The 24,446-nt window shown below is 40.9% G+C and overlaps 1 protein-coding gene across 8 annotated transcripts in view; it reads right to left on the bottom strand.

Annotated features, from left to right (window-relative positions):
* Positions 1–24,446, bottom strand: part of CUNH10orf90 (chromosome unknown C10orf90 homolog) — an 80,915-nt gene that overhangs the window by 55,687 nt on the left and 782 nt on the right. For all 8 annotated transcript variants that reach the window (XM_010620908.2, XM_010620863.2, XM_010620948.2 and 5 more), the window contains exons 2-3: positions 19,511–19,602; positions 10,301–11,414 (exon numbers count right to left, since the gene is read on the bottom strand). In XM_010620908.2, coding sequence (XP_010619210.1) covers positions 10,301–11,387 — 1,087 coding nt within the window. In that variant the 5' untranslated portion in view covers positions 11,388–11,414; positions 19,511–19,602. The remainder of the gene's footprint in view (positions 1–10,300; positions 11,415–19,510; positions 19,603–24,446) is intronic.

Here is a 24,446-nt window from a genome sequence, read left to right as displayed (position 1 = left end):
GCTAGGTCCTAAGGTGTGTGGATTTAACATTTAATGAGGATAGAGTTTTAGCTTTGCAAGATGAAGTGTTCTTAAGATTAGTAGTGATATTCTCAAAGCAGTGTGAATTTACCTAGTGCCACTGAGCCAAACAATTAAAACTTAGTAGTCAGATGTGGAGGCACATTCTTGTAATCCCAGACTCTGAAAAGCTGAGGCAAGAGGATCAAAAGTTTGAGCAGAGCTTAGGCAATTTAGCAAAACCTTTTCAAAAAAAAAAGAAAGAAAGAAAGAAAAGCTGGGAATGTAGCTTAGTGTGAAGGCCCTAGGTTCAATCCCCAGTGTTAAAAAAAAAAAAGTTACGTATAATTTATCATAATGAAAATGAATAGAAAGAATTTCCTATATAGATGGGACTTTTCTGCCTATTTTTAAAAGCCTTATAGCTAACAAGGGAGAAGATGAGGGTGTTGTTTCTCATTAATTCTAACACTGCTGGAAGTCTTAATCAGTGCAATAGAAAAAAAGATGTCAGCAGATAGGAAAACATAAGTAAAATTTTATTTGTATATAATATTATGTATATGGAAAATCAAAAGGCTTTTCCAAAAACACTGCTATATTTATTAAATGCTTTCCACAAAGTTATAGGATTCAAAATTCCTATACCAAAGTCAAATATATATATAATTTTACATATTGTATACACTATGTATTATTTTATATTTGATATATAATTATATATATTGTTTATATATTTTTTCCTAAAAAGTTGGAAACAAAAATTTTTAAAAAATTAGTATCATTCTTTTATAGTAGCATTCAGAATATGAAATAAAGATAAATTTTATAAATACATAAATGATCCCTATACTGAAAACCATAAAATATTGCTGAGAAAAATTAAACTACATGCAATGACATGAAAGAATTTCAAAAGCATAGTCTGACAGAAATAAACCCTATACCAAAGAGTGCTCAATTTACTTTGATTTACATGGATTCTTGAACAGCGACAGGAAGACCCATGGGACTGGGGTGAAGGAAGATTGAGTGCAAAAAGGTCCAACATGTTTGAAGTGAACCAATATTCTGTATTTCACTGTGGTGTTGGTTACGTGAGTATGCAGGAAAAAAAAGTATTCACTTGAATATAAGTAAGTGTTGACTACTTAAAAAAAGAGTATGGAACCAGACTGAGGTGACTTCTTCAAAATACAAAATTAAAATTTGTAAAAGTATGAAGGCAGCAAGAGTCTGTTATTGCCCACCTCCTGCAATGGCATGATATGTCAAATGTAGTAGCTACAGTACAACCCTCATCTTTGCAATCTATAGTCAGGAACTGGGTAGCTTTTGTGATTCACACAATATTCACGTTGCATGACAATTTCTACAAGGAAAAAAAATGCTTAAGTCCAGGAAATCCTTGTATACACAGGAATCTGCTACATGAGTGGCATTGCCAGCCAATATTGAGCTTATTGATCATTTCATCAATCATCCCTGAGGACAACTGGAAAAACCATTTAGGAAAAACAGATCTCAGCTTTACACCACTTGGGAGATATATCTAGAGGGATTGCTGATTTAAATAAAAACACTGCTGAGCAATGTAGGCTAGGAAAGGCCTTTCTAAGCCTGTCAGAGAAGAGACAAAGGGGAAAAGATTAAGACAATCAAGAATGTGAATGTCAAAAATTACCATGAACAGGCATGATGGCTAAAAGCAAGGTAGTATCCTGGATTGAATCCTGGAAAAGAAACAGGGCATTAGTGTGAAAACCAGTGAAATCTGAATAATTACTAGACTTCAAATACTGGTATTACTTCAACATCGATTTTTTATTTTGATCAGTGGTTCTCAATTTTGCTGTATATGGAACATCTGATAATGTCTGGAGACATTTTTGATTGTACACCTACTATGTAGGAAAGAAGGGCTACTAGCACCCATGTGTGGAGACCAGGGAAGTTGCTAAACACCCTAGAATGCAGAAGACAGCCAAGAACATCCAGTCTGAGACATCCACAGTGCCCAGATTAAAAGGCTGTTTGTGGCTGGGCGTGGTGGTGCAGGCCTGTGATCCCAGCACTCAGAAGGCTGAGGCAAAAGGATTTCCATAATAGTTTCTCTGGTGGGAATAAACTATAATAGTACATAAGGTCCTAATGATATAATTGACAATGTGAAATAGGAAGAAAGGGGCTAAAGGTGTAGGGAAAGTGGAAGGGTAGGGGAAAGCTAGTAAGGGAAAAGAAAAAAAATATGAGAAAATGAAAAAATGGAAATGAAGTGTTTGTAAAGGGGGAGGGGAGGAGGGGGTGAAGGGACGGCAGGGACAAGGGGAAAAAATGAGAACTAAGACCTGTCATGTAAAGGTACGAGATCCCAATAATGAATGTAATAGTACTGTAGACCTAAAATATACCAATAAATTCAATGAGGAAAAAAAAATTTTTTAAAAAAAAGGGATTTCTGTGAGTTCAAGGACAACTTGGGCTATATAGTGAGTTCAAGGCCAGCCTGAACTGCATAGCAAAACCTGTATCCAAAGGGGGAAAAAAAGACTTTATGGTAAATGTACTGCAGTTAGCTATGACATTCACATGAAAGTTAGGCACAGGCTAATGGGAATTCTCTGTGCTGTTTTTGTAACTCTTGTGCTAATCTAAAATTATTTCAAAATTTGAAGTTTTAAAAGTGACCATGAACAACATTAAAAGGGAAAATACAAAACAGATATTATTACATATGTAGAAATACAAAATAAGAAGACTAAAGAAAGGTAAATGAAGAAAAGAGGCAATTCTCAAGCAAATTCCTCTTCACAAGAATGTGAATGTGAAATGAGCATATCAGAAAATTCAACCTTTGTGAAAAAACACACACTAAAAAACATAAATACCATTTTCCACTAATTAAAATGGCACAGAAATTTCTGTAATGACAATACCCAATGCTGGTGTATGTTTAAAGAAGCTGGCATTTATGTATAATAGCATAGCTTAGAGTGTAATTTTGAAATCTACATTTAAAAGACTTAAAATTGTTCCTGTCTCTTTAACCAGGAATCTGTTTTAAGAAAATCATGTAAAATGCCAACATTTCTTTCTAAGGGCATTTATTAACACATTATTATACAAATGTTAAAATGAAAACTGTTTAATGTTTTTTAATGTTTATGTAGGTTTATTCAGCAGAAGCTTCTATAGCCATTAAATGATTAATAGGGAAATATGAAGGCCACAAAATAAACCAGGTCATGTTTTACATGGCTCCCTTTTCATTAAGAAAAGAAAAGAGAGTATACAGAAAAATAGAAAAGTGTGTTGCATTTATGGAAAAATCCAAGTAATCTATTTAGAAAGATATAATGAAATAATAGCAGTGATATTATGTCTGGGCTGTAGAGTTATGATTAAATTTCACTTTCTCTTATTTATATTTTAATGTAATTATATTCTAGTTTTTATAATGCATGCTTTACTTTTTCAATAGAATGATCAAAGAAAAAAAATGTAGTAACTGATCCCATTAAACCTATTACACTTAAACTAATTTTATTTAAAGCAATTCCATGCAAGCAACATTTGCATGGGTCATGTTAAATCTAGAGAGAAACCATGGCTTCCAGCAGTACCAACAAGTGATTCAGACTTCGAGGTTAAGACATGATGGACTTTTATACAACAAGTCAAGTCACCATGGATTCTCCCTGCTCTCCAGTGAGCTGAATCTCCCAAATGCACCTCACTGTGACACTCGATGGATTTTGTAGATCACCTGTGGCAAGTTGTGCTGCCTGGTACCTACTGCCCCACTATGCACAGCTTCTTGCGCTGTAATTTTTGCAATGAAATATTTCCCTAGGTCTTACATGCACAAGCACATTTATGATGGACCCAAAGAGCATGCCAGAGAAGTTCAAGGTCATCTGTTCCCTATCTCATACACTACCTGATCAAAAAATCTTAAATATGGTTTACTCACATGTAGAAATGGACAAGCCTCTATCTTCTAACCAGAGCATTCAACTGTCAGGTACACACTTAAGATTTCTGACCACTTCATTCAACTGCAAGCGTGACCCTCTGATTCAGTATCCTGCCTGAGTGTTATGCAGATTTTCAGTAAAACTATATACTTTTCCCTTTATTTCAAACAGCTCACATATTTATACATAGGAAAGACAAAGCTAGGAATGAGTTCTGCACAACAAACATCACCATGCTATGTCACACATTTGCAGGAGAATGGCCTTCAAAGTTGACTTGGAATTTTCAACGAACAAAGAAAAGTAGAAACTTTGGTTAAAGTAACCACACTGGTTTAAGAGAAAACTGGAATTGATCAAAAGGTGTTCAACTCTGGGAATCACAGAGACGTGAGATCTTTTTTTCTTAGGGGACACATGTAAATAGCATTATATAATAATATGAATGTCTGTGTGCTTAATTTAGGTCTCTGGGCACAACACCAAAGCACAAAGAAAACAAGTGCAGGTCTATAGGAGTCCTTGTATGCAAAAGTTTCAACTCATTGAGAAAATGGTTAAGAAAAAACTGAATTTTTATAACTTTCGTTTTCAAATTCTGATTCCACAGACAACCTTATACTGGCTCAATTTAATACTCCTCATTTGACTATGACTTTTGATGTCCCCACAAAGCAGAGAGCACTTATTAACACAAAAGAGAATCATATTTTATCAGAGATACAATCTTTCCTTTACGATTAGGCAAAAAGAAAAGAAAAACCACCAAGCCAAGGAAATCAAGCATACCATCTATTTCTTACACCACTTATTTTCCAGCGTCATCTGAATCTAGACTACTTTCCTTACATAATTGTTGTGCTAGCTCTTCCTCTTTCCAAGATCCCATCTAAATTGGCTTTCTGCAAATAGCTCAGATGATACTGAAGACTAATGATAATTACAAAACTATACTGAATCCCCACTATGAGCCCAAACTTCTCAGTGCTCTTCCTGTAAGTTACCTGGTAAAAGGACATGGTAAGGAACTGGCAGAGTGAATTGAAACTCAGGAGGGTCCCATTCTCCAACTCCAGCTCATGGCCCTTCTGCTGGGCTACCCTGATTATCACTGTTACTTATTCATGTGCAGATGGCTGTTTTGCACTTTCCTAATTTAAAAGATAGACCATTATCCAGCCATCCTGCTTCAGGCCTCAAATCTGTTTCTCTTCATCTACTCCTGGCCAACCTGAGCAAATGGCCCATCAGCAATGACTTTTTCCCAAACACTGTAGGGATACAGCACATTCATGCAGAAAACATAAAAAGGTACTCATCTCCATAGAGCTTCCTGGATTGGCTAAAGTGAACAACATTTAGACATCATAGACTCTAGGGAATGACATGAAAATCACTTTTATGGTTATGCAGGAAATGATCCCATCTCAGCAAGACTTACCAAGAGTTAAAGAAACAAAAATTTTAAAAACCTTTGAATTTTTGCAATATCATTCACATGTTTTCTCTTTTTCCACATTAAATTCAACCATCTGAAGGATAATAAAGTTGTTCCATGACAGTACCTGATTATTCTGATTGAGTTCTTGGAGGAAAACAGAATTTTGAGATTTTTCTGCCCTCAACTGTTAAGCCAAGTGTGAACTCTATAGTATCTATTTTACTTTTCACAACCTACCTCTTGATGGTGAGTCTCACATGGCTCCCTACCCTTTCATTGCCAGAGAAGTGGTTGGTACAGGCACAAGGAGAGATGTGTGAGGAAAGAAAGACAGCATGTAAGTGGCCCTGACATCACATCAATGGCTTTATTGGGTCATAAAGTTGTCCTTCACCTAACATAAGGTCCTGAGCACATGCTCTGTGCTCCATGGCACTCTGCTGGATGTGAAGAGGTCAATACCAATTAGTCAGACTTGGATCCTGCTCTTCAGAAATGGGTAGCCAAGACATACAGAATTGGCCTCATGAGAGGACAGATAATCAGATTAAAAAGCAGAGACCTGCATAGTACCGGGGATTAAACTTGGGTCTTTGTGCTTGCGAGGTAGGCAACAGAACCAATGAGCTAAATCCCTGGCCCTCATATGTCTTCTGATGCCTCCAGAAAGAAGACCTGCTGAGACAGGAGAGTTGAGTCTAATATGGTAATGCAGGATTCCTTCTCACAGGGACAAGTGTACACAATGTGTGTGCATCAATCAACTCTTCTTTGCTGTGACAAATAGTTGAGAATATAAATTTAAAAGAGGAAAGATTTAGTTTGGCTCATGGGTTCAGTGGTTTCAATCCATGGTCCCTTGCCCCTGTTTTTAGGTCTGTGACAAGGCAGAAATATTGCTGTGGAAGGATGTAGCAAAACAAAGCTACACACCTCATGGCAGCCAGGAAAGAGTGGGGAGTTACAGGATAAAATACACCCTTCAAAGTCATGCCACCAGTGATCTGCCTTCTCCAATGAGACCCATCTCCTAGAGTTCCCACCACCTCACAGTAGCATCATCAGCTGTGAAACAAGTTTTTAACATATGAGCTCTGAGGAATTTTTAAGTCCCAAACCATAATATTGTGTTATCTTGCCTCAAGAGATATAAGCGAAATAAAGCCTTCTCACTGTTAATACATAAGACACCATCAGAATGCAGACACAACACTCATTTGGTGATATGTTGGGAATTCTTTAGTCTTTGTCATTCACACCTTTGCTTATTAGCAATTCTTAGCCCTACTGGGGACTTCTCAGAGCCTACGCACTGACTGAGGCCATTCCAGCACAGGGAGCCCACCACAGAGCATCAACACTGGCATGAATGGGTGTGGAAAACATGTTGATAAGTCGCTTCTCCAATAGTATCTAACATTAGAAAATTTTGCTTGCTTCATTTATTTTATTTATTTATTTTGGTGGAGAGACCTTCAGAGCTAGACCATTGGATGAAAAACAAAATTGGCAATAAGTAATGTATGTACATCAATAATGTCTCAGGCATGCAGAGCCAGAGAGGTCAGAAGCATCAGAGTCAATATGTATATATCCGTAGATCAACACAAAGAACTGGATTTCAACCTGGGAAGGATTTCTGCACCAATAAAATGGAACTGCACCAAATGACCTGACTTTATATGTTTCATCAGAAATTTCCCTCCCTCCTAATACTAGTATTGCCCCATATATCCTCGAGCAGTTTTCAAATGCCACCATCCATAGTGATAGTGGAGATGGGCTGGCCATCAAGAGTCTTCTACCCTAACTGTTCTGCATAGCGCTGTCCTGACAAGGGCCCAGCAGGAGCCATTACATAGCTTTGGCACTTATCTAGCCAACTGGACTTGGGAAAATCATTTAATTTTCAAGCCTCATTTGTCTTGCCTGCAAAGTAGGAATAATGGGATTCTTTTAAAGAATGATTTGAATGATTCACTAATGGATATAACCCAGTACCTGGCCTCCTAGGATTTTTTTTTTTTTTGTACTGGGAATTGAACTTGGATCCTTGCACTTGCAAGGCAGGCCACCAAACCGCTGAGCTAAATCCCCAGCCCTAGGATTTTCTTAATACAGTTGGGGTTATGGCTAACATGATAACAATGATGAAAATGACTATGATGGGAATGAATTTATTATTGTCTAAAAGGATCTGTATAATGCTCACCTCCATGCTACCAACAGGATGCTTATAATAGTAATGATAAAACATCAAAGAAAAAGGAGATATGCAAAGAGAACCAATTCACGTCCCTTCAGCACCAAAGGAGGATGGGTAGCTGTGTTCCTCTTGGAAAGCTATGTTTCAGTAGACAGAAGCTATCTGTGCTGCATGAAGTATTTCCCATTTTCCCTGATCTTGGTAATCTTTCTGGGTGTATGTCCCAGAGGCTCATTCAAGAATACAATTTGTAGGACTTTCTTGTTCAGTGACCTAATAACTAGAACTAAAATTGCCTAACCTTGGTTTGTAGAGCCTCCCAGGCAGCTGAATGTCAGTAAGTCAGCCTAGAGAGGATACTGCTCAGGAGGTATTTTGGAATCCTTCAAATAAAAACAATCAGACGCAGTAACTATGAAGTATGAAAACTGATAATAGCATGTGTAGCCACAGGAGGCTGTCAAGAATACCTCAGATATGATTCCGGTTTCAGACAGGAAAATATAAACAGTTCTTCTGAGTTTTAATGAGCATTGTCACAGCCTGAAAGCACATGCATTAAGTCTAAAAGCTCTGTGAAGACTAAAGGTCAGCCAGCTCACTCATAAAGCATTGTGTAGATTGTGCCAGGACAGAATGTAGTCATTAGAGTCAATGAATCATGTTTATAAATTTTAGGTAAGAATTTGTAGCATGGACAGAAGTGCTTTCTTGTCACTCAAGAAGAAATACAGTCTCCTGGAATTAGTTTCTGAGCTAGAGTACACTCACGCCCAGCAATGCCTGTGTGTGTGTGTGTGTGTGTGTGTATGTGTGGTGTCATATACTAGACATATGAGCCCCAAAAGGTGGACTCAGGCTCTGTGGACTTTGACATTGTAATGGAGATGCCCAGAGTCTCATGGAACCTCTTCCCCTTGAAGATTACACATTAGGCAGATAGAACAGAATTTATTCGAGATTGGAGATCTTCAAGAGTGCCCAGTTCACTTCTTGCTCTAGTTACCAGAGGAGAAAATAAGCTCAGCAAGTTAGTGTCACTCGTCCACATTCACTGAGCTAGAAAATAAGAGATTGGCAATTCTTCGAAAAGTGTTCAAAGCTCCACTGGCTTCTGTGAATCTTTCCTCAAATGGTAGAACAAGGCCACATGGTTTAGAGCCTCCTAGGACTCCAGATGTGAATATCTGAGATGTATGGTTATTCTGAGAGATGTTGGTCTGTGGAAATTAGATTTAACGCACATTATTTGCCTAAGAAAATCCCTCACAAGAATAGCCATTTCACAAAGCCATGATCAAAAATCTCTGCACGAAAGCCAAAAATAAGTTGGGAAATTTTCACTGCTCTTGCTCTTCTGCTGTGAGACAAATGTTTGAGATCTGGCTGGAGTTATTTTTAAAGATCCTCTGGTGAAAAGTGTTATAAATTCATATTATTATTTCACATCAAGAAACACAGTACAAAGGCAAGGATGTGCTTTCACTGGGGTAACACAGGTTGTCTATTTCTGGAATCTTCATCAATAAGGAAGATGAAGTGCCTAGCTCGAGCAATTTCTTTAAATGCTAAAGTGAGGTTTATCTTTGGAACATGGGCTGCTGCTTACATTTTCCTTCTTGCAGTAAGTCTAACACTCAAATGCATTCAACGGTTTTAATCAATCTGAAGCCGTGTCAAAATTGCTTTAAAATCTCTGAGCATCCAACATATGTATGTCTATATACATATATATTTGTTAAAATTAATTACATCATTTAACATTTCTATGCACATTATAGTTTTAAATGTTTTACAGTCATTTTTATTAATTAATAAAGCTTTAATGGACAAAATTGCACTATAAAATTATTGTGTGTGTGCTGCATTTTCAATTTTACTGTTATCTTTAAGTATTTTCCCCAAGTGGAAAGTCTCTAATTTATAAACCATTCTCTCTCACATAGAGCTGAAAATCAGAAGATTACACAGAGAAAGACAGAGAAAGAAATGTAGCTGCTTTTTCCAAAACAGACCTGCTTCTTCCCCTGAACATCTCAAAAAAGGTGAAAGGTCTCAAGTCAACCCACTTTGGGAATTCTGCCTGCCTTGGAAATGGCAGAAACAGCAACCCTAGCCAAGCTGCCCCAGAGGATATAACCCAAGACAAAAATTACTTTTGCTGCCGTTTGGCATGGAGAATCTCCAACTTCTTCGTTTAGAGAATGTCTTTTAGCTACTATACACACAAATATTCACACACATACACTTCATTATGAAGCTCTGTGGTCTAGATTTTTATATTTACAAGGCTAGCTAGGCTAGCTCATAAATATCAACTACATAATTGAAAAGTTAAAAGAATTATGGACATGCCCAAATATACATATGTTTGACACCAGAAAGATACAACCTCTGGCTGTGGATGGCATGTGGATGCTTTTTTGGAGAATTACCATTTCCTACTCATTGCGAGTGCCCTGGCAGGATTACTGGCAATAAGAATTTGAGGGAAGTTCTCTCATAATCTACAAAAGTCTCGTCTATCCCCTCGGACATCAACTTCAAGCGAAGAGATCAAAGCAACTCTTCTGAGAAACACCTCTTGGAATAGGTTGGATAGTTGGAAGAAAGTCAACTTTCCCAGGGGCTGGGCATTTACACAATGGCCCTCCTGCACACGGAAGCATCACTTACCTGCCTTGTGACTCCAGCCAGGAATGTGAATGGACAGCTGGTTGCCATGACCGCTGGCAGGACGAGTTGCAGGGTGGCCTTTCCCCTTTCTCACAGTGACCTGGTGATTTCCCACATCTGCGATTTCTGTATTTCTCCGCGGAGGACAGTCACTCCAAGGACACGTGCCAGTCCCCAAACGCAAAGGGTTTTCCTCCGAGTGACTTGCTGGTAAAGCCGGATTCCACAGCGAGCCTAGGTGGTTCTGGTTTCCCTCCAGGACCTCCTGCTTCAGGGCTCTACTTATTGGCTCTCCATTTGCCAGGCCATCTACTCCATCTGCTGTTAACCCGTGGGAACTACAACTCAGGTTGAGCGACAAGACCGATCTGTGCATCTGGGGACTGACAATTTGAGGTTGTTCCACCGGGACAGCGAGAGACCTGTCCAAGTAATAGATGGAATTCGGACACTGCCGAGACACCCAGAGGTGGACACAGGAGCTAAACACCAGCGGGTCCTTTCCCGAAGGCTGGGTGTCTGGAGAAAAACTGTTATTTTTGCTGTCCACGCATGTGACCCAGTACTCGTGATCTGTGTACCTCCGCGCGTAGGCCTCGGGGACTTTCACCCTCACCGCAGAGCCTTTCTTGGGGAACTCTGTGCAAGCGAGAGGCCCACAGTGTGGGCGTGGATGGGGACCGCCAGCCCGGGCTGAGGGACCCCAGCGCAGTGCACCCTCTGCCCCATACTTGGGGCACAAAGAGTCCCCAACAGTGCTCCGCACCAGGGCACCAGCCAGGGGGCCCACGCGCCGCGCGGTGATGGTGATGGACGCGAACCCTTGGTGGGGGCCGCACACCCTGTTCCCTGAAGGTGGCAAGTCTATCGCTGGTCTTCGTTCATCTGAAGACGTAGGAATTCCTAGTTTGTCTGGAAGTGACGCAAACACCCTGTGGATGTTGACGCCGCTGCTATGAGGGGAAGTGGTATTAGTGCGGCACGCCCCCGGCTGAGCCATCATCCCACAGGGCAGCGGCAACGCGGCCACATTTTCTTTAGATTTGTTTTCATCAATCAGCTGCGAAATGACTATGGAGGAAATCATTTTTGTGTTTTGTGATGCCAGAGTTTCCTGCAAATGGAAAAAAAAGATTCCAATTATTCGAGCAGCCCATTGTAATATAGCCTGCAAACTCTCAAGGGCCATGAGATGCCAGGGAACTCGGTTCTTAACACTGATTTCTTGTGCAAGGCTTTTTACTGCACACCTGATGCCTCCTCAGAGCGTCTGGAAGGGCAGGAAACCCAGTTCTGTTTATGAAGAAGCTACACATTCTGCAAACATTAGTCTTACCAGTGGATTGGTTTTCTCAGCTTGGTCTTAGTTTATTTAACCACGTACAATATGTCACTGGAGATGATTAGACTGAGTCACCTCCATCAGACCCAGGAATCCCCAAATATAAGTTCATATCCCCAATGAAAAAGATAGTACCATATCTGGAAGTGAGCTGGGACTCTGGAGTGGTAAGACGGTATTTCGTGGGCAAGAAATTAGTGCTCCAGCCTGGAAACAGCCAGCATAGTGACAAGGAACTCCCTTTCTCTTAGGTCGGTCTCTCTCTGTCTTTCCACCTTTGCTGATTTAATCCCTAATTCTGTTATCTCCTGCTGCTTAGAGTCACAGGAGTCCAAATCAGGAGCTAGAGGTTATGGAAACCACTTGCCCAAGCTCAGGCAATTTCCCAGAGGAAAGACTAACAATCAGGTGATTTAACTTAGCAGGATGGAGGAGGGTGAACGAAAACTGATTAGAACTACAAACCTCATGTTGCTGAATTTTAACACACACCTGCATAGGCATGAGTTTTTGTCACGCTCTCAAATGATCAAGGCATTTCATGCTTACTAATCAGCAGACTTTAAATCCTAAATTGTAAATCACTGGTGTTCCCAAACTGTGTACTATGGTTTTTAATAAAGCATTGCATCAGGTCGAGACCAGGAAGAAGAATCTATTCCAATCTCATGTTTTTGGTTGTTTTGTTTTTTACGTTCATCTATGAAGCACTGCAAAGAATAGCATCTTGGTTACTTTCTCGTTGCTAAAACAAGATATCCAACACCAAAAGCTAAAGGAGGAAAGGTTTATTTCAGCTCACAGTTTGTAGAGGTTTCAGTCCACAATCAGCTGGCTCCAAGGCAGAGTGGCATGGCAGAGACATGGTCTATGGCAGAGCGGGAAGTAGCCAGCCTACTTCCACCTTTCGCTTTACATTTCATGCAGACTACAAGCCTATTGGTTCAGGCCACCCATACTCAGGGTGGGGCTTCCAGTTACGCACACCCAGAGCAACACTAAGCCAATCAGAGGACTAATCCAATTATCACCCATCCTTAATCCATACTATATTCACACTGCCTAGATTCACCCACCTAGTAAAAGCCTATAAGTGCCTGAGGCTGGGGGGGGTACTTTTAGATACAAGCCATAACTACTTGTCAACTACTAGTCCAGCCATACCCTAGCACTTAGTGAGTCTGAACAGATCTAATGCCTCCATTTTGACATTGTTATACTTGCCTTCAATGGACTCTCAAATGGAAATGCACAGGACCCAGAATAATACTAATAACTAGAAAGTTCCTGCTAGTTGCCAAGAAGCCTTGCCTTTGGGGTCTGGAGGAATAACTGGGATGCTCATCCCTCAGCGCAGCAGACTTTGAACTCCAACATGCATAAGAGTCACCTGGGATATTACCCATTACAGGTCCCCTAGCTCAGGGATTCTGATTCTGAATGTGAGAAGGATCCCGGCACCTGCGTTTTAACCCACATCCCAGTGATTCTCCTGTAGCTGATCTGAGGAGCAAAGCTTGAAGAGTTGTGAAGCTGCTGGTTATCTCAAGAGAACAATTTTTGTAGGAGAAAGACCTGTGTATGTTGGAGGGCAAGGTATTTGTTTTTCCCAAGACGTGATAAGCAAGCACAGTGACAATGTTACTTTCTTTGGGGCAGGATTAATAAGCATTTGCTCAAATAATTTCATTTTCTCTTCTGGACATTGGACCCTTCAGACCACCTGGCCACCAGAGGGCCAGCGTGTTTGAGCAAACAACCCCAGGTGTCCTTCATACCATCTTCTTATGCATGTTTTTGTTTCTAAAGATCTCTGAGAGGTTGCAAATGCGAAAGAGGCTAGGAGATGGATGAAGAACAAGAAGTGATAGGATAGTTATTTTTAAAAAGGTACTTCATTGTTTAAAAAAAATCAAATCAAAATTTCTGTGCTGAAGAACAAGAACAAAGACACCCAAGTTCTCAGCCTTACTGCTACATTCCACTTTAAGGTTACAGGGTGTGTGTGTCAGTCCCTTGAGCGGGCCTGCAATGTAGCAGGCTTGCTGGGAGCCCTGCTGTGGGGGGGCCTCCTCCCCAGCAGTCTTTAGGTTGCACTGTGAAAACAGTCACAGCTGCTGGCAAAACCCCAGTGCACAGGCCTCATCCCTACACTTTTACAGTAGAATTCTTGGGTGGTGTGGGGGGACAAGTTTTTTTAAAGCTTTTTGTGTGACTCCAGCAGGCAGCCCATGCTCCTGCTGCAGTCCTCCCGCCCCAAACCCTCTCCCTGGAGCACTCCTGGCTGTGATTTATGAACAAGAATACTGAAGCACACCTGGTGCCTATTTGACAGCACACAGTCCCTTCCATTTTAGTTAAATTTAGTTCTGATAATAATTGTTCCCAAGCACCCCACGAGGTATATAATCATACCCAGTAGGAACTGCTTTGACATTGGTCTTTAGAGGAAAAATTAAATACCCATCTTGGAAGTGGCAGCACCAGTCTTATTTTAAAGTTTGGGCCAGTGACTACCTACATAAAATCACACTGGGACATGATACAGATTTGTTGGTACCTCCCTCTCTTGGGCCAGGTGAATCAGGGACTATGGGGACAAGACCCAGAATTTATATTTTGAAATAGCTCTCCAATGTTTCTTCCACATGGATGCAATGGAAAGGAGATTGTTCAGGCCATTGGGGGCCTATCCTGAGCTGTGGCTCTCATGTTAGCTACAGGACAACAGACCGGGTCTTAGTTTCAGCAGGTGTAGAGCAAGAAGGAGAGATGCTTGAGAATCCAGAGGCTACCCCACCATTTGAGTCCGGGATCCCATGACAGCCTTGGCCTTGGTATAAGCCAGGGTATGTTCATAGGTATGAGTGGGTATCGCCTCCAAATGGAACAGAAAAGACACCAAGTCTGGTACATGGTGTGTGGCACTGCCTTTGGGGGGGCCTGCAATGCACCAGCCTTGCTGGGAGCCCTGCTATGGGTGGGACTCCTCTCCAGCAGTACTTAGGTTGCACTGTGAAAACAGTCACCAGCAGCTGGCAAAACCCCAACGCCAAGGCCTCAACCTCCGTTCTACGGTAGAATCCAGGGGTGGGGTTGGGTATTGGCCTGGCTCCACACCTGAGCTGAGACTGCTGGCCAGAGCTTAGTGACTACACCTGCATAGAATACAGGAGCTGGGGGCTGCAGGCCATGGGCGTCACTCCAGAAGGAGCCGGAAGCCTGGGGAGACAGCATAAGGACACAGCTCCCATGTCATTTCCTGGGGCCTGGCAACTGTGACTGTGATTTTGACTACCAAAAGAAAAGGGGAGGGTAATTATGAGCCAGATGAATTTGAATTTATTTCTGAGGCTCCAGAATTGTTCTGTAGGTCAAGGTGACATTGCTCCTGGGGGGTACACTGGTGGCAGCCCAGTTCCAAAGAAAAGTCTATTTGCCATCTCTTCCTCATAGGGGAAGTATAGAGGGCAATAGGGGAGACAGGGCTGAAAATGTCTCTCAAAATATGAGGGTGGTATGTAAGCCTAGGGAGTTACTTTTTCTATTAACCAGCAGAAAGCAGTGGATAACTGATATAATCAGACTTCCAGAGGAATGGGACATGCTATCAAAACTATACCATACTATACCATTTTTCTGCAGAGCAGAAAATGAGTATATTGTCTATATTTAATATAATAAAATATTATATTTAAATATATTTAATATAATAAAAATAATTCCATAAATACCCAATACAGTGACATTTTGTTGCTATGAAGGTACAGTTAGTCTACTTTTAGGTACAAATTCTGTTATTCATAATATACAGTCAAAGTCGAGTCATTTGTTTAATTACTTATGTGACAAATGCTTATTGAGCACTTACTACAGGTAGGTACTGTGCTGGGTGCTAGGGACAGTCCTAGTCTCATGGAGTTAACAGTGTGGCATTAATATCAAGTAGATCATCACATTACAGGGAAGAGCTAATTCCCAGCGTGTAGGTGCAGCTCTGGAAAGAGCCCCCCAAAAGAAAGGGAGACAAAGTGAGAAGGAAATGCTGGGCTCCATGCTCTTCAACCTACACAACACTGTTGGAAGTATAATGTATCAAATCCTTTTTCCTTGTAGAGTTGCATTAAATAGTGAAAGATAAAAGCCAACCTTGGAAAAAGTCTGTATCCATTTGCTAGAGGTACCATGACAACATTCACAGGTGGGGTGGCTTACATGGCAGCAATTTATTAACTCACAGTTCTAGAGGCTGGAAGTCCAAGGTCAAGTGCCTGAAGGGTGGCTTCTTCAGAGACCTTTCTCAGGTTGCCCTTCTCTGTGCCTGTCTGTGTCCTGTTCTTCTCTTATCATAACACAATATACCACTCATGCCAAATTAGGGCCCGTCCTCATCCATCTCAGTTTAACTAAATTATCTCTTTAACAACCCTATTGGCAGGCTGGGGATTTAGCTCAGTGGCACCCCGCGTGCCTCACAAGTGCGAGGTCCTGAGTTCGATCCCCAGGACCACAAAAATAAACAAACAAACAAACAAATCCTCTTGCTAAACATGATCACATTCCAATATACTAGGGGTTAGGAACTCAACATGTGAATTTGGAAGAAGCATAATTCAGCCTATCGCAGACTGTGTGTTCATCAATTGGGTCTAAGCCTTCATCTGGGTCTGGGAAGTCAAGAAAGATAAAGAGTGCTTTAATGTTCCTAAATCAGTTACTGCTTTTATTAAAACTGCACAGATTTTAAAAAGTAATCACTTTTATGGCAGATATCTGACATTGCATCTGCCTTTTAGATTGAATTAACTATACGTGGCTTTACGAAGAGATTTCTTTCAGCTAAATTAAGTTAACCGGCATAAGATTTGATTGGAAAGGAAGAAGAAAATCATCTTGTATTCAAAATGCTACTTCAAGGCCGAAGACAGGTCATTTGAATAGCTGGGTTGTGTATCTTGCTTTGGTAGTAAACCATCCATTTCCTAACCATCACCATCCTGTGCAACTTTACATTTTCTTTCTCAAAGATTCTGCTTTAAAATATTGATTTCTTTTAAATGTTTCAAACAAGATTTTGTAGAGCTGGTAACTGCTTTCATACTTTTATGCTTATTGACTGTTTTTAACTTGATATTTATGCCATAAGGCATATTACTAAAAAGGGCATCATTTCATAAATTGAAGTAAGAAAGAGATAAGGGGTAGATGATCAGAGAAATCAGATCCTGAGCCACTGGAGTGAGGATGATGCTATTCCTGTAGCAATTTATTTCTCCAAAGGATAAGCATCTAATCTGATCTGTACCTTTGAAATCTGTATTTTTCTCTATGAGATGATTTTTTTCCTCTTCCATTGCTTCTCTGCAGCCTAAAACTATATTTGCCAGATAGTCTTTGGGTACACCTCCACATAGATTCACCTACGGAGGTTACCTCCCTGTCCACCACAAACCTGCTCTCCCCCAAGGAGCAGATCCAGAGTCATCATCACTAGGTTATCTGTCAACCTAGGGTCATTTCACCCTGACCGTAAGAGCATTTTCAGATGTGTGCATTCACTCTGGGAAAGAGCAGTGGAGAAACAGGGCATTAAGACAAATGGAAAAAATCCAAGCTCTTCTCACTATCCACTGTGAAATGACCGTTTTTCTACACAGTTACTAAAAACCAAAGGATTCATGCAGTGTAATACATAATAGTGAAAGGCTAGCAGGCATCAATTTTTTTTTCCTCCAATGTTTTCACTGTGGTAAAAGATATACAAAATAAAATTTATCATCTTAACCATTTTAAGCAGACATTTCAGAAGTATCAAATATGTTCATAATATTGAGTGGCCATCACCTCCATCCATTTCCAGATCATTTTTCATAATGTAAAATAGAAATTCTGTACGCATGAAACAGAACATCCCGTTGCCTCCTCCCTATAGTCCTGGGAACAATCAAGAATCAACGTGCTTTAAAAAAGCAGCAGTGGGAAAGGAAACCATGGTATATCTTATATTGTACAGAAATTAAAAATTATAAAGAATTTAAATAAGGGAAATTACTTTTGATGCAATATTGGGTATACATGAGAAGTATGAAAGTTGAAATGCCTTATGCTTTTGTAAAAAATGTATGGGGAAACATATTTCTAAATGTTGCTAAGTTTATATGTGGGGTTGTAATGACTTTTGTTGTTATAAAACTTGGGGTTTTTTTAGAGGAGAACTCTGCTCCATATTTCACTCCTTTTAAATAATCACTTGGCAGAAGAAGTGCCTGCATATCATTGCTACAGCTCTGATGCATTTTGGAAGGAGAAGAGATCAATCTTGTGCAGGCTCTGGAGAGGGGGAGAGATTAATGGTGCTGGCACAGGCAGGGCATCTGTTAGCTTGTTTCATCATCTTACAGCAGCCACAGAACACACACAGGGACAAGCTTTAAAAGCTCAAAGTTAGGAGGGAAATTTGAAAGTCACACCACTGATCAAATTAGATGATCCAAGTCATTCCAGAACAAATATTTAGAAGTGATTTCCAGAGGTTAACTGTGACACGGAAAATGACCAAGGTGTGACTCAGTGACTATAAATGTGTTGTAGTATTATAAGGATCCGACCACACAGCACCAAAGATCTATATTGTTATTGATGACCAAATGCAGATTATTCTCCACATCGACAGGAAAATGCTGGGAATTGCCCGCTCAATGTACAAAGAAAGTGAGAAAGAGAGGAAGTTGGTATCTTTCTTTTATTAAGAGAAGTAATCCATCCCCCAGTCCCTATGACTCAATTCCTTCCCCTCCCAGCCTCCATTCTCAATAGCCTCCTGCTCCTCCTACTCATTTTCCTCCCTGAACCTGGCTCTTTGCTCCTGCTCCCAGGGAACAAATCAATTATAACCACATATATTTATATCCTGATATAGTAAGCTTGGTGTTTCCATACAGAGAGGACGTTGAAGATCAATAACTACATCTCAGGACCCAATTTAGCATCCATTCATCTTGCAGGATTTGGGTACTTTATTAATTTGGGACCATGTGGAGCCTTACTAAATGCAGAGTGAAATCAAAGTGATGCCTGAGACAAGGACTTCGAGGGAAGTTTTTAACCGATATGTTTGCTATTTAAATCTGTTATGAGAGAGCAATTTATATAATTTCCCTTTCTATTAGAATTACAAAGGTTGGCAGCAGAAGATCCATTTGTGACAAATAACAGATGTGTTATAAACTGTGATGTCTGGTACAGGTCTTTCAGGTGAGAAAGTCCACACTCTAAAGTTCTGTTAGCTGGACGAGCCTTCCTCTGTGACCATCATTAAAACAAGTTATTAACAGAAACTTCAGAGCTAGAGTCAACATGTGATAAGTTAGCTATTAACTCTGGTGCACAAAGTTTTTTGTCCTCTAAGATTGGAAACATTGTATTATATAAATATGACCTCTAGTTCTTTTCCTTCTTTCATACCACTGACACTGTTTGCAGTTAAAATGACCTATACTAACTTGTTAGACTTCAAAGTACTTATTCCTGACCTTCAAAATGTTATATGGCACAATATTCTCTCTGTATATATATTATTTTCTCTGATAAATTGACTTTGGCATAAAGTTGATATCAATCACCAGATTCTCTTGTTATTCTGAGAACTTATGCATTGGTGGTAAAAATTACTAAAGAATCATTAAATACATGTCTGGCATACTTTCATACAACAATTCTTCATCATTGTTGGTTAGATTTTCTGTTATATTAATTCACTTTTTGACTAAACAAAAATAAATGCAAACACATCACAAGTTGGCCACCGATCACATTTTATAGTTGGATGCATTTTGCTGACTACTCTACAAGTCACAAACATATATTACCTTGGTGAAGTCAGATTTCCTCTCTGTAACACCAGACTGGAGATTTCTAAATGAAATTTGATCTTTTGCACTGTAATGGTTGTCCTGTAATCCTAGACAAAAGGAGATAATATTGCTACTTTTAGTACATGAAAGGATAAAATGGAATATATAACTTTAACTTTACTATAAAATTTAATGTCCCCTATTCATGTTACACTAGCCAATAACGAATTCAGTGTATTTCAACCAATGATAAAAGCCTTGTATATTTCCCTTGTTTATTCCATTTATACCCTCTGAGTCCATTATTATTTAGTTTATGAGGCTTCAAGATTCCTTCTTCCACACAGTTGTTTATATCCCTTAGTGTTGGTAATAATTGAACAAATACAGCCTTATCTTGTTCTCCAGTCTTCGGTTTACATTCAGCAAAAGAGAGAATCACATCTATGGATTTCCTAGCACCCATACAGTTAAGAAAAGTAGAAATACAAGATAGACTTTCATCCAATCTCTTAATACCAGTATTACTAGAGGGCAATGGAAGACACAGATACTGATATTAAAACTGCTTTAGAATACCTGAGGTTAATTTTGAGATAATTTTATAAGACACTATGTATGTAATCCTTGACATAGGCCTTTCCATGGGTAATGGCCACAAGGGAAGCTAAGAATAATGTCAGATGTAAGAGCACATAATGACAGATGTGCCTACAGAAACACCCAGCCTAAATGCCCTCATACACTAAAGCTGCCCTGCACTGAGCCCTAAGCAGATTGCTCTCAGGGAAAAAGCATACTTGGATGTGAGCTAGGAGTCTTTCAGTCTGCCTTGGACACAACTGACATCACCTTAGCAGTCTGCTCTCAGCATCATAAACCCCACAGTGACCTTATCAGGCTACTCATGCAGAGGAGAGACTAAAATAGGGGGAGGCACATCAGGGAGGAGTCCAAGCAAGTCAAGGCAGATGCCCAGGCTTTGCAGCTCAGGGTAACAATTTTGCCTCCCCAAATTCTGGGGAAAGGGATCTTTCAAAGGCTACCATGAATGGTTCCCCAATTGCTGGGGCTGGTGATGAGAAAGACGAGATTTCAGAAAGTGCCTGTCTAAATCAGATCCTACATTGGAATGATGGATTAAAAATTTTAGGCATAATTTAAAGAATTTCATGGAGAAAATGATATCCTACAGTGTTTGCAAATTTGGCAGATTTGCAAAGGGGTCAGGATGTGGCTTGAGACAATTTAGAGGTCCATCAGTAACTGGTCCAAAGTCTAGCTCCATCTCAGATTGTCCTTGGGTGACAGTGAGCTTCCACTGACTCTAACTCAGATGTATGGCTGTGGTTCAATCTATGATGGTAACTGAGTGACAGGGATGGTTATCTGAGATGATGTGCACAGATTACTTTTTGCAAAGCACAAATATCAGACTTGAAAGGTCTCATGGATTTCTGCACAGAGTTGATGCATCATGATGAACTGACAATAAAGCTGATGAAGACAGAAATGACCTGGCTCTACCTGTGTGGCACTGTACTTAACTTTAGAGTCACCCCAGCCATTGGACCCAGATGGGTCCAGCTCAGCCCTAGGCTGACTGGTAGTAGCTACATATACTCTGCAGTTTTTCATGTATAAAATGCATACAATAGCACCTCTTGCAAAACTGCAATAATTGCCCTGAATGCACTGAGGAAACTATAGGTAAAGCCCTTGGGAGTTCTTAGTTTATAAATGCTACTGGTTGCAGTTGTGAATGTACATGATCAAGACAGCCCTCCCCAAGGTCCAAGTGGTCACTAATGCTGTGGCTTCAGTGGCAAAAAAAAAAAAAAAAAAACAGTGGAAATGGACCACACAGTCCCAGAGCCTGAATCTCAGCTCTGGCTATACATATGGTTTCAGAAAAGTTACTCACTGTTCCCTTATTACTTGCTGTGAAATCTGTGAAGTGGAGATAATGGTAGTGTCTACTTCACTAGGTTACTCATTGATTCTGGTTTCTCCATGAATGAAATCAGAGTAAGAAAATGACACTGTGCACTGCTCGGTTTCCCTACTAAGGGGTCACCACATGCACCTGAAGTTAGGAAGTCACTGTAAATAGTGCACAGCTTCTTCATTTCTGGAAATTATCTTTCCTGTTGGATCCCAGCCAATATGACTATTACCTACACAAAAGTCCCAGACACCTCTGTTGTTCATGCTGTAATACAGAGTGTGAACTGAAGTTGGGACTGTACCTCAGACAACCGCCTCTCCTGGATCTTCCTCTTTCCTCTCTAGTCCTTCCTGAAATGCACCCCCACTGCCACATGCACTCAATCTCTGCCTCAGGCTCTGCTTCTTGGAGAACAACTAGGGGTAATACTGTCTCCTGCTGCTGCCTTAGGCAGGACTCTCAAAGAGCTGTCGGAGAGCAGCACTAACATCATAGAATAGTGTGAAAGAAATGCACGTTCTTGGGTCAAATCAATAAACCAAAAACCTACTGAGTGAGGACCCTGGGTAGTGCTTGGCCATCTATACTCAGCCTTCTGAGATGTTTGAGGAAGCTCAAGTCCAGCACACCTCTTGGCCTTAGACCAACATGCCCCTTTAAATATGGTGAGTCTGAAGGCCCAGGAAGGAAACACAGAGCTTTGATTCAAAAACCACCCTGTGACTTTTAGATAACCATACCTAGCCTGTTGTCATGAGGATCAAAATAAGGCTTCAGTTAGGACAAAACTGTCACGAAAGCCAGAGTGATGGCTTTTGTTTTGAAAAGCCCAATCATTTAGGATGCCACTGTCACTGCTGACTCCCAAGGTGCTTGAGTTTGGTGTCCAGCTTGCTGGTCCTCTATGTCTGCAGAGTGTGTGTCTCTTACTAATATATAAACAGGTTTTCTCTCCTAAGCTGGTTGGAAGGATTGTACTTTATGTCTCCAGTGGCTGCACCCACACACCCAAAGTCATTCTGGCTTTGAGCTCTGTCCCAGAGACACATAGAACAATGAAAGAACCCAGCTGGGCAGGAATTTGTGCATACTTCAGGATATGCCAGACCCTGGGCTGAGAAGCCGAGTGTGAGAGATGCTCTCTCTTTCCAGGAACTCTAAGACAGAGTCACAGCTTTGCGGATTTGGGTCTCAAAAGGCCTCAAAGAACTCTTCCAGCTTGAGGACATCAAGAAATGGGCAGTAAGGGGCAAGACCCTTAAAATGCCCCTGTTCAATGGAATGGATTTAGACAAAAGTGGAAGTAGGTAGGGAAGAAGGCAGCACAGATCAAGCAGATGTCAAAGGGAATGGTGAAAATGGCTTAATATAAAGCATAAAAGCAGGAAAACCCAGCACATCTGGAGACCAAGTAGCACACTGGGGAAGTATAGGGTATAGTCAAAGAATCATATACAAGTGCTGCATGTTGTACAACACTGCTTGAGATGCCTTTATGAAAACAGCAGACAAGCACCATCATGTATTGCCTAATGAATCAATCCATCAAAGTAACATGCAAAAGATGCACGCTGGCCTGTGGTTTGTTTGATGAGCTTCTTTCTTCCCTTCCATATCTACATCAGTCACGCCAGAAGCAGAGAGGTGCACTCAAATTTCCACTTAATGGCTTTCAAGTTTTATGTCTAGGCTTACAGGCGTCAAGGTTTATTCTGTATTTCCAAGATACCTTTGACAGTATCTCTTTTCGCTATTTGAAAACAGATGTTTCTCAGATTCTCTTTTGAAACTTAGTTTTGTCTAATCATCTCTGTGAGATCTGATGTTATATCGACTACTCAGTGCCTCTGAAAATTCTAACTTTGACTTTTGCAAAAATGTGGTTTTCCCTCCTTCCTTCTCCCTTTCTCCCTTCCTCCCTCCCTCTCTCTCCTTTGCTCTCTCTCCTTTGTGCTCTCTCTCTCTCTCTCTCTCTCTCTCTCTCTCTCTCTCTCTCTCTCTTGCTTTTGCTCTCTTTCTAGCTTGCTTGCTTGCTTTTGACAGAGTCTTGCTAAGTAGTCCAGGGTGGCCTTGAATTCACTCTGTAGCCCAGGCTGATCTTGAACTTGTGATGACCCTCCTGCTTCAGCCTCCCAAGTACTGAGATTATAGATATGTGCCACCACGCCTCCCTCTTCCTGCTATATTCCTGTCTTCCAGCTGGTGCGACCTACTTTCTTTTGTGGATTCCATCTTTGATGCCCTCAATTCTCCCTCTGTGCTTCTTACCAAACCTGTAAAGATCCATCTGGCCAAGGAAGGACCCAGGTCACCTCTGAGCACAGTCCTTAGGTTCAGCTGCCTGCAAATCACCTCCAGTGCTTCCTTTCCACAAGGAAACCAGCCAACTCCTTCACAACCCCTCTTCCTTCTCCTCCCCATCCATCCCCTTGGTGGCAATCCCTCCTGTTCCCACAGGTCCAGTGTCTAACTGAAAGCCAAGGCCTCTGCTCCACTGAGTTAGTTTAATCCTCCTGGGCTGCTGTTTTGTCAAGGTCACAGTCAGGTTGGTGACCCCACCACCATCTTCATCTCCTGCAAGATTCTATCAAACTTCTTTGACATGGCCAGTTTGTGACACTGTGGGGAACATGTGCTCTCTCAAAAGCTCTTATGCATGAGAAACATTTCTTCCCCAGAAGGGGCCTGTTAAACATACAAAATCTGAGTACCCTGGGGACCCAAGGACCCCAGGATAGGAACCACCAAACCAAGCCTACTTCTACTTCTGGGACAGAGACAGCTTTACTATCTCTATAGCCTTGATTATGGGTGCTGCCTTCCCAACTTTCCCACAAGGCTACTTCCTAAGTCCTTACCCTTGACACACCAAGAGGTCACCTCCTCTTAGAAGAGCTTCCTGATCCATCCCTGCCTACACACCATGCCCCACTCCCCCAAGCTCTGCTGGTATCTCTTCATTTCCTAGGGCTGCCAAACTGCCACAGACCAGCGTCTTACGGC

Source organism: Fukomys damarensis, unplaced genomic scaffold, assembly GCF_012274545.1.
Source record: "Fukomys damarensis isolate Sample0158 unplaced genomic scaffold, DMR_v1.0_HiC HiC_scaffold_8, whole genome shotgun sequence".
In the NCBI taxonomy this organism is placed as follows: Eukaryota; Metazoa; Chordata; class Mammalia; order Rodentia; family Bathyergidae; genus Fukomys; species Fukomys damarensis.
The sequence above is the reverse complement of the archived record's forward strand: the minus strand, read 5'-3'. Positions and strand labels throughout refer to the sequence as shown.